Genomic DNA, 10,320 nt, shown 5'->3' on the forward strand with positions numbered 1-10,320 from the left:
CATTGACAAACTGTTTAAGCATGTTGGCAAGAATACCGTGTCATAGTAATCCGTAAGACTGCAGCCATGAGTGAGAGTGGATGACACATAAATCACTGTCCTCCTCCATTTTTAGACATGACATTTCAAACAGCTCTAAAACCAGACAGAACTGGTTTAGCACAGGATTCTGCACATAATTAAATTCTAAACTGAGACAAATTAAAAAAAAAGAAACAAAAAGCAAAACATGAAATCTGCAAAGCAAAATATGGTTCCAAGCTTTAATATTTGCTGTGATAATAATATACATTACATCTGAAGAATTGGTCAGATTTGTTGTTTCCACTTTGACTAACAGTTAGTTTTTAGTAGCCAAAGAATAGTACTATTGTACATTCTGTTTCCTTTTTAAAATGGATTTTATATTCATTCTATTTTTTTTTATTTATCTTTTTTTTTTTTTTACAATATTGAAAACAATAGGTTTCTTCTGCATAAAAGTGCATATATCTATGCTCCCTCCCTTACTGTTTCTGTTTTAAATCAGTGTAATCACTTCTCAACAAAGAGTTAACCACCCCCTATCTGCACTCCCAACCATTCCAGCCCATCAGAAGCCTGCATCCCTCTCGGCCAATCACAGAGCTGGAAGGTGATGTCATGCTTTATCTAGCAGAGGTTGGGCTGATGCTGCCAGGTTGAGGATCCAAACAGCAGTAGACTGTCAGACTGAGTGTGAGGACAAGACAGACAGAATCTTACAGCAACCTGCCGGTGGGTTAAGGTGAATTTCTTTTAATTACATTATTTACTTTTAATGCTTTTGCAGGACAAAGGGAGAATGCTTTATCTGAAAGTTGCTGGACTAAGGTTAAGTTTATTTAACTAAAGAAATTCTTTTTATTCTACTATGCAGATGTTGTATATTTCACATTTTTATAATGCAAAATATATTGTGGCATGCCTTGAATTATTTTGCATTTCAGAATTACAATGCAATGGTTGCATGGTTCAGAAGAAGAATTTGATGCTTTAGGGAAGCTGGGATTATGCTTACATAAATTGTATTTTATGCATATACATATTTGTGTGCATTGTTGAGTTTTGCAACTTTTAAGTATCTTAATACCACATCAGGACTATATTATTATCAATTATGAGAGCAATCAAGCAATGCTGTGCTTGATAATAACATTGTTCGAATGCAAAGTGCATTTCTATTTCTATGTTGAAAATAGGAGCAAAGGGGGAAAAGTGAATTTATAAAGTGGCATTTGGAGACAAGCATGCATTTAAATGTTGGTGGGGTTTTTTTTGGAGGTCCTGCAGTGAGCGTGCTCTGATCACTTTTGTAGGTGGTAGTGAGAGGTGTAATTGTATGTTTGTGGTGCAGAAGGCCACAGCCCCTGCACAGAGCCGTATGCCTCTGATTTCAAAACAACAAGATGCTATTTCAGTCAGAAAGCAGTGGGAGGTTAAGGAAATGACTTGATGTGCAACAAAAAAAAGAAAGAAAGAAAGAAATGTATGTAAAAATTAAAGTAAATATTGTAATGTAAAAATTTTATAAATCTGTTTATTTCTCTAAAACTGATCAAATAATAAATGACAATTACAATGTTTGACTTTTGCTGGACAAAAGCATATATTATTTATTAAATCAACTGTGTTGCTGGCATTAATAAAACAGAAGCTAAATTAGCTTACCATGCATGCAATGCAATGAAAAATGGCTGTAATAATACATGTTTGAGTGTTGAGTTTGTGAGCCTCATATTAGGCCTATAGCATAGGAATATACCTTATACTATAGAAAAAGTGATCTAATCAAACAGTAGATATTTTCAAATAAAATATTATTGAGCATATTAAAGCAATAAGTGCATCTTTGTACAGACATACAAGTGTTTAACTATGTATACATTATATAGATTAAGCCCATGCATTGAAAATTTCACAAAGTTGCAAAGGTTATAGTGTGTCCAGCGATCGTGAGTGTGGGTAATGAGGGGGCACAGGAAGGACAGAGGCTTGGCAAATGAGAGATACAGATAGAAAAGGCGCGTAGGCTGAGAGACGATCAAACCTTGAATAACTCTGATTCATTTATAATCTCCTCTTTGCAAAAGATTGCCATCAAGTAATTTACTTTAATCTTTATGTGTTTCTAGCTTTGTTTTGTGGATTTAAATAGATTTGTATAAGGTTTAAAGGTTATAGCAAGCATATTGTTGTGTGCTATGGTATGTAAGATTTCGCTGTTCTGTCTTAAATTTATGTGTGATATGTTGTTGTGCCTGTGTAATGGTTCCTATGTATTTGCTAATTGTAAAATGTTTGTGTTGGCTAAACTAAGTGGGACCTTTATGTGAGGACAAAGACATGTCCTGAAGAATCGATGAACTGTGGTTTCTGATTACATCATCTTTCCTGTTTCCTGTAGGATTAGCTGAGTTGCTTTGGTGAACTTGAAGGAAAGATGACTCTTGCAGGTATGTTTGAGCAAATGCGTATGTCCACCTGGCTGTTTGCATGTGAACTTTGATCAGGCAGAAGGAATAATGTGTGAGCACATGGCATGTCTGCAGTCATGTTTGCTCAAAATAACTTGTCTCTCTTTCCTGCAGCATACAGGGAAAAGATGAAGGAGCTCCCTCTAGTGTCTCTCTTCTGCTCCTGCATCCTGCCAGAACCACTGGAAAAGCCCACCAAGAAAACACAAGGTACCTTCAGGCCCTTTAAAGGTCATTTCAGCTAGATTTTTCACACATATGCAACAGATTAGTGTTTATCAATACATGATTAGGAAATGTAATCTTTTTACTTTTTAAATGTAATCTTTTCATTTATGAATTTTGGGTGAATCTTACGAAACCTTTCAAGAACATTGTTCGGGTTATATTAAAAACCAAAATCAATGGCCTGCTTTAAGACCATTAAGATTTTAAGATATTATTTCCTTGACAGTTAATAACATTTCCTTGACAGTTCTCATTACTGTGATGCAAATAAATAAATAAATAAAAAGATACATAATAATAAAAACAAATTATATATATATATATATATATATATATATATATATATATATATATATATATAGTTCTCATTGCTGTAATAATAAATAATTGAATAAATAATATTGCATCATTATTTAAATTGTAAACTATTTACGTATCATGGTAGTATTTGTTATATTGCTTTTAATTGCTGAAATGCTGATTTAAATACAAAATCATTAGATTGCAGTATTTGTTTTTATTTAATTCCCCAAAAAATGGTCTTGGAAAAAACATGGGGAAAACGTGCTTAATTGTATTGTTCTTTATATTGTTAGATTGCATCAGTATACTGTATGTATGTGACCTGGATATGTTTTCCTGAGATTCACCTCTTTGTTGGTCCTCTGTTTTAGATGTAGTGGATCTCAATCTGGGCATTATTAAAGAAATGGAGGTCATTGAGCTGAACAAGCGGTCATCAGGTCAGGCCTTTGAGGTCATACTCAGACCACCATCCTTTGACGGTCAGAGAGAATTCAATCCCACCTTCCCACCCCGCAGGGATCCCTCATTGGAAGAGATCCAGAAGAAATTGGATGCAGCTGAGGAGAGAAGAAAGGTAAGAAACATCTTGATTTCACTTGTATGTCTATTGCTGAAATAAACTGCAGTTCAGCATCCTGTACCTGAACTTGAACTCTATAATAGACATAGATTAACTTAAAATGGAAAATGGAGTGTCAATCAAAAGTACAGAAGATACGCTTTGAGCTCCCTTACAAAAAATGTAGAGTTCAGGCAAACTTGCCACAAACTAGCTGCAAATTTGCTGTGAATTCACCACTCATTTTTTCCACATGTAAATGAGCTTGCACATGTTAATGTTTGCCAATATTTGTAGCACTTTACCTGTAGAGGAGAACCTGCAGCAAACCTTTGGAGACAATGAAGTTTGCTGCAATTCTGGATTTTTTGTTAGGGCTGACTACAGATTCTCATATTGTTCTTCTGCCCCTTCAAACCCATCAGTGTCAAGAAGCTGAGCTTCTGAAGCATTTGGCTGAGAAGAGAGAACATGAACGGGAGGTGGCCCAGAAAGCCATAGAGGAACACAACAACTTCATCAAGATGGCCAAAGAAAAGCTGGATCAAAGAATGGAGATGAACAAGGAGAACAGGGAGGCCCACATCACTGCCATGCTGGAGCGTCTCCAGGAGAAGGTATAGTAAATTTTGACACCCTCTTAACCCAGTTCCATTTTAAAAGCTATAATGTGTAATTTCAGCACCACTAGTGGCGCAAGATGGAATTACAATGTCTTTGTTTTGGACCAAAGTAGCAATATTAGCATTACCCCAACCAGAGTATGTGAGTGGAGTGGAGCGGCAACAATTTCCCCTCCGCGCGCAAAGCATTCTTTAATCACTCCGCTCCAGCTCCACTCCGGGTTGTCCATTTCCCGCTCCTTGCTCGCTCCGCGCTCCTGGATTAGAGAAACCCCGCTCAGTGTTCGCTCCATGGCAAAATTACCGCCTAACTACCTTTACACACTGTAAAGTTATTGCAGTATGCTTTTTAATATCACAACCTTCCATGCAGAAGGTGTATTAAATGAAAAATAAATACACAATACTAGAAGAAAAGCTACAATGTGCTTTATTAGAACACTAACATTAGCCCAAGACTAAATTAAATATTTTTTATAGTTTACTTTTGAAACATATCGGCAGCATTCTCTAGGTTTGATCAATTAAATAAATTACTAGATGCAAAAAAAAATAAATAAATAAATAAATAAATAAATTAAAAATATAAATTACCAAATGAAAAAAATTAATAAATTACCAGAACAAAAACAAAACATTAAATTAAATTAAATTAATAAATAAAATAAAAAAAATAAAATAAAAAAAACATTATTAGGCCTATGTATTATTGCCTAATTATTACCTATTATTTTCTATTATTGCACTTATTTTAATTAACCATGCCCTATAATTCTGTGAACGAAAAAAACAACCACTTTTTTTAATCAAAACTAGGTAAGACTGTCAAAACTATATGTCTAGTGCAGAGTTCACTTTTAGAAATACTAACGTTTGAATTTTTTAAGATTTTAAATCTTCCTCTATTCGCATTTGCTGAGCCTCTTCATCTGCAAATGTATAACGCATAAATTAAGGCACTAAAATAAATTTAGATGGCAATCGATTAAAGTCAAACTTCGCAATATTAACATGTTGATTAGTTCAGTTGGTGTTTTACGTCGTTAAAAGTTCAATTCTATTTAATGCGGGACATAATATCTTACGGTTAAGATTGAGCTGCATTAGATTAGAATGTTGATATGATTATTCAAAATATTTAATAGGGGATATATGTATTACTGACCTTTAGATTTTCTATCCACATTTGAACGGATAATCATCGTGTTTTTTGGACACATCTTTTAGGATTTCACAACAAACCTTTGATCGTGGCAATCACCTCCCCACTGGTGTTCTCCTTCGCCATCCCGTCATTAATTTTCACTATATGCCAGTTGACGTAAGAAGAAAGAGATGAGACAAAAGCATGTAGTTAAGTCAAGCTTTACTGCAAGCTTAACTCAATAATAGGGAGCGTGAAAACAGAAAGCGAAAGTAACCTTCGCGCTGGAGGTCGAACATTACCAAGTGCCGCTAAATTTTAAATTAGTTTTTTTTTTTTTTTATCACATTCTTTCTGGTTATATCAGAAATTCCATCTTTCCTTCATGCCAATAGTGTTTAACACTGCTTAACACGTGGTGAATTATTGCATTAAGGTCCGTTAACAGGTGTTTTGCCCGTGATGGAGCATAAGTGGAGCGCTCTTGGAGCGAGAGGAAACAATAACGCTCTGATTTTTTAAAAACCCGCTCCTTGCTCCAGGCAAAATCATGCCGCTCCACTCCTCGCTCCGCTCCCACTCTGCTCCGCTCACATACTCTGGCCCCAACCAATGCTATGAGTCTTAGTGCAATATGAGACAACAATATTTTTGTCCATTTTCCTGAAAGAGAAAGACTTGCCTATAGGCCCTATTTTCTAAAGGTTTTAGAAAACAGTAGGAGTATATTAGCATATAGTTAGCTTCAATGCTAACAGACTAAAAGCCATGAAACTCCAGTTCTGATTTTATTGGGTCTTTTCTTTTTATTCAAGCCAACAAATCATTAATTCTGTTTAGGGTTTAGGTTTTGCTTTATTAAAAGAGCTCTTATTTAATAGTTTTCCTTCTCTCTGTTTTTGTTTTCACAGGACAAACATGCTGAGGAGGTGAGGAAAAACAAGGAACAGTTGGAACTGGATTGGCAGTAGAATGACAGTGATTCAGGAGCTTTTCCTGTCAAGATTTGTTAAGAACAAAACTACAAAACAAGGCCTAGCAAGTCCTAGTTATAATAAGAATGTGTATTGGCATTAGATATGCTAACAGCTATCTTGCGATATTTGGCGCCAAAAAACAAGTATATTCAAGTTTGCCGACACACAAAACACTTTGTGTATCACATGGAGGTGGAATTGGGTATCAAGATTGCAGAAAGTCATTTTGTTTGTTTGCTGACTGTTAGGAATAAAAACCTTCAAACACATACTGTAGTTTAGACTATAGCGAGTCATTTATGTATGAGTCATCACACATCCCTTAGAGTCTTTAGTATATAGTAGCTTTTCATGTACTGAGGCAAAGATAAAATAAAGATAAAAGTCAAGGCAGGAATGGAAACTAGGTTAACCAAGATGTGTTTTTGTGCTGTGCGACTGTGAATTAAATGTTAGTACTGTTGTTTGGTGTATTCAGAGGTGATGTGTACTTAGTACTGCAGTTTCACTTTGTATTTATGAAGTATTATGTATGTAGTAATCCAGCTAAAATACTATAAAAGCTATAGTGTGTTAATGTGGCCGCAATGGAAGTTTTTAATGTTCGCATGATGTGATGTACTTGATAAAACACGTGAAAAGCAATTTTTTGTGTGACCGTGTGGTTTTTGCCCTGTTCCTAATCAATGTATCTCTGAACTTATGTTCCAGGTGCCTTGAAGTCCTCTCACAACACATGCCGATCATATGGGAGATCATTCACCAAAGGACTGACTATCACGCTGAGCTTATTAGCTTGGAACATAAGAGCTTAGGACTCTGAAACCAGATTATGATATTGTTGTATCATTGTAAGGTACAATGGCCATGTTGAACCATGATGTTTCATGATGAACGCAACTTGCCAGCCGCAAAGATTGTGATGAAATCTTTACAACCTTAATCTGAGAAAACACAGTGATGTGTTGTTGAGCTTGTATGCCAACAGTGCCAAAAATGCGTGAATGTGAGTGGTAGCTTTGTGTGTTTGTGAGTATTCGAGTGACGTTGGGACAGTTTCATGTACTTTGCCCATGTGGATTCAATCAATTTGTCTTCTGTCTTCTGAACCTCTATTTTGTAACCTGCTCAAGCTTTTGCTGCTGTACATTTGTTCACATGCCTCATAATCAGCTGGTGTCTGATTTGGCTGTACAGAAATTGTAAATATATATATATATATATATATTTTAGAGTCAGATGGAATTAAAGGACTGCTGGTATGGTTTTGTCCTTGTGACTTGTCAGGGCCATTATAGTGTGAAACATTTGAAATAAGATCTTTAAAAATGCTTCACAGAAAACAAATATAAAATACGACCATTTTATAATGAAACCAGTGTATTTTTTATTTTTATTTTTTCATTTTAATGCATTACTCATACCCTTAAAAACAAGTTCTGATCAATAAATAATAAAATAATTAATGTAAAAATATTACAAATATATAATTCATAAAATTGTGAAAATAAATTAATTTGCAAACATGTATATGATAACATTAACATGCATCGGGTTCTTCTGTTTCAATTAAATAATATTCAAAATCTTAAATTATTCAAAAATTAAATAAATACATTTCCAAACACATGTATGATGACATGAATAAATTAAACAGTCTTAAGTCTTGAAATAGAAATATTATAAGACTAATAGACAGACGAAAACATCTACTATAACAGAGGAACATAATAAAACTTCTTCAGGTTCTAACTTCTTCAGTATATGGACGGACACATGTACATCCCACTGCAATGGATTTGTTCTCCAGTCGGAAGTAATAGTTGTGCTTGTCTCCTCGAATTCTCCTCAGAACCAAAATTTGCCTGTAAATCGGTTTAGATGCATAATTATTGTCCTCTTCGTTTCCCATGTTCAAACACCCAGTCAGCAAACATTTTGCCTCCGCGATGCTAGAGGGGTACAGGTTCTCATCCTGTGTAAACCTAAGAAACAGAGTGAATCATGAGTGATTTTAGGTTAGCGAAATACAGCAGTCACATTCTAATTATAAAACCATCTGCAAAAAAAGTTGCATTTGTGATACTTATGTAACAATGGACGTATACTGTACAGTTCATCATATTGTGTTTAAGACATAACTTGAAAGTTTCATACAGTAATCAATTAAGTCTTCCAGATAAAGTGATTATAGCATCATAAAACACAACATCCAAAGCGACTTGCAGAGTATTCAAGTTATACATTTTATCAGTCTATGCATTCCCTGGAGATCGAACCCATGACTTAGGCATAGCTAGCACCATGTTGAGCTACAGGAACACTACAGAAACACAAGGTCTTACGTATAAGTCCATGGAGAGATGGAGTCATTGTTGACTGGATGGATCAGACTGGATGAAGGTTTGAACTGAGGATCCAAGATCAGTCTGTATGATGGTGGATCCGATTCTTCTGCTGTCTTGTGATTTCCTTTCTTTGGAGACATCTTCGAAGGTGCCCCCTCAACCACAAGTGATATTAGAAGGAGCCCCATCATACAAGCCATCTGTGAAAGTTGTATTGCTGTTTAAGACACAAAAATCCTACATAGTAATTGGCAGGCCATCTTCAAAGTTTCAGAAATACTCACCTTGAGGAACTGGATGTTAAAAGCCGATGACATACTTGCACTCATTTTACTTAAAGACTTACAGCTGTGTTCTCTGTCAAATGTAATTTGCTGCTCTACTTTGCAATGACAGGTTCAGTTTATATATACAGCGGCCTGTTCCTGCAATTGCAGTGGTGTAGGTGCACTTCCTGTGATTAATTCACTCCTGATTATACAGCTTTTGCATTGTCATATCAATGTGTCAGCAAAAAATACCTGTTGGAGTGTATTGTGTCTATAATTACATATCAAAATACTATTTCCATTCCATCATTAATGTAAATCTATCCACATGGGTTTTGACAACTTTAATGGCTGATGAAACAATGTTAAGCTGTCTTTTAAAACAATGCATTAGCAGATTTAGACAATGTTCATTAAATTTGGGTAATGCTATAGCCCTTAACCCCAAACCCTAACTTTAAAGAAACCGTAACAAGGCCATAAAAGCAAGCACAGACTTTAATTACCACTTTCTCTACATAATGGCCCCAAAAATATTTGGACACTTAAGTAACATTAAAAGCATTTGAACGTTATGTGATTAGATAGCAAAATATCAAACCAAGTGGCTTGTGCAAACAAAGGATGCTAGAGCTTTTCTCAAAACTAACTTTTTTAGCCATTTTTACAATAATTCTGAAGTTACTTATCTCAATGTGATTTTTAATGGATGTATGAAGTCATTAATTGATATGTTCCACTTAGTTTAATAGTTAGTTCCTAATATTTTTTGTCTTCTTTTTGAACATGATATCTATTGTTTAATCATTTAAAACATATCAAACTCATTGTCTAGGATATTTTGTTTGAAAAGTGCACTTGTGTTATTTATTTTTATTTTTTTTATAAATGACACTTGGTTTGATATTTTGTAATCTAATGCAATGACATTCACAGATTTTTAAGTGTGGCTTAAATGTACAAATATACAGCTTTTGGGGGCCACTAACCTATTATCAGTGTCCTTAATGCACCTTAACAACCATAATATTCTATTGTGTTTTCACCTACTTTCATAGACATGTTCTCGCATGTACTCAAATTAGAAGGTATGAATTAGTATGCAGATTCCTGCTAAATATATTTTTGTTCACTATACTTCAGCTCCCATATTGCATTCTGCTAATGCCATTGACCTCAGTTGACATAGTTTGCATGTCATGTCAGTTTAGAGACTTCCGTCCCAAGTCTATGATAGCTTGCATCTTGCAGATGCACATTTTTCCACATCAGGTGCTGGTTTGCAATTACGTCAAATGTGGTGAAATTTAGTGGTCTGACCCTGACCTACTCTGACAATACGAATGATTCGGGGACCATATATACAACAAA

At 35.0% G+C, this 10,320-nt stretch overlaps 2 protein-coding genes across 4 annotated transcripts; one reads left to right on the plus strand and one right to left on the minus strand.

Moving 5' to 3' along the window:
- Positions 1-691: 691 nt before the first annotated feature.
- Positions 692-7,689, plus strand: LOC127410833 (stathmin-4-like). Of its 3 annotated transcripts, XM_051646037.1 has the most exons (7): positions 692-756; positions 2,426-2,474; positions 2,610-2,705; positions 3,398-3,603; positions 4,014-4,205; positions 6,267-6,284; positions 7,044-7,689. In XM_051646037.1, the coding sequence occupies exons 2-7, from the start codon at positions 2,462-2,464 to the stop codon at positions 7,050-7,052; spliced, it is 534 nt and encodes a 177-aa protein (XP_051501997.1). In that variant the 5' UTR covers positions 692-756; positions 2,426-2,461; the 3' UTR covers positions 7,053-7,689. The 3 variants fall into 3 exon arrangements, with proteins under 3 accessions (XP_051501997.1, XP_051501994.1, XP_051501995.1); XM_051646034.1 differs by lacking the exon at positions 7,044-7,689 and having other exon boundaries at positions 6,267-6,996; XM_051646035.1 differs by lacking the exon at positions 7,044-7,689 and having other exon boundaries at positions 699-766; positions 6,267-6,996.
- Positions 7,690-7,878: 189 nt separating this feature from the next.
- Positions 7,879-8,883, minus strand: LOC127410834 (interleukin-17F-like). Its single transcript, XM_051646038.1, has 2 exons — positions 8,678-8,883; positions 7,879-8,317 (listed from the first exon to the last, which is right to left on the minus strand). Exons 1-2 carry the CDS (start codon positions 8,878-8,880, stop codon positions 8,074-8,076), a joined length of 447 nt encoding a protein of 148 aa, XP_051501998.1. The 5' UTR covers positions 8,881-8,883; the 3' UTR covers positions 7,879-8,073.
- Between the last annotated feature and the right edge of the window lie 1,437 nt (positions 8,884-10,320).

Source organism: Myxocyprinus asiaticus, chromosome 20 (genome assembly GCF_019703515.2).
Source record: "Myxocyprinus asiaticus isolate MX2 ecotype Aquarium Trade chromosome 20, UBuf_Myxa_2, whole genome shotgun sequence".
In the NCBI taxonomy this organism is placed as follows: domain Eukaryota; kingdom Metazoa; phylum Chordata; class Actinopteri; order Cypriniformes; family Catostomidae; genus Myxocyprinus; species Myxocyprinus asiaticus.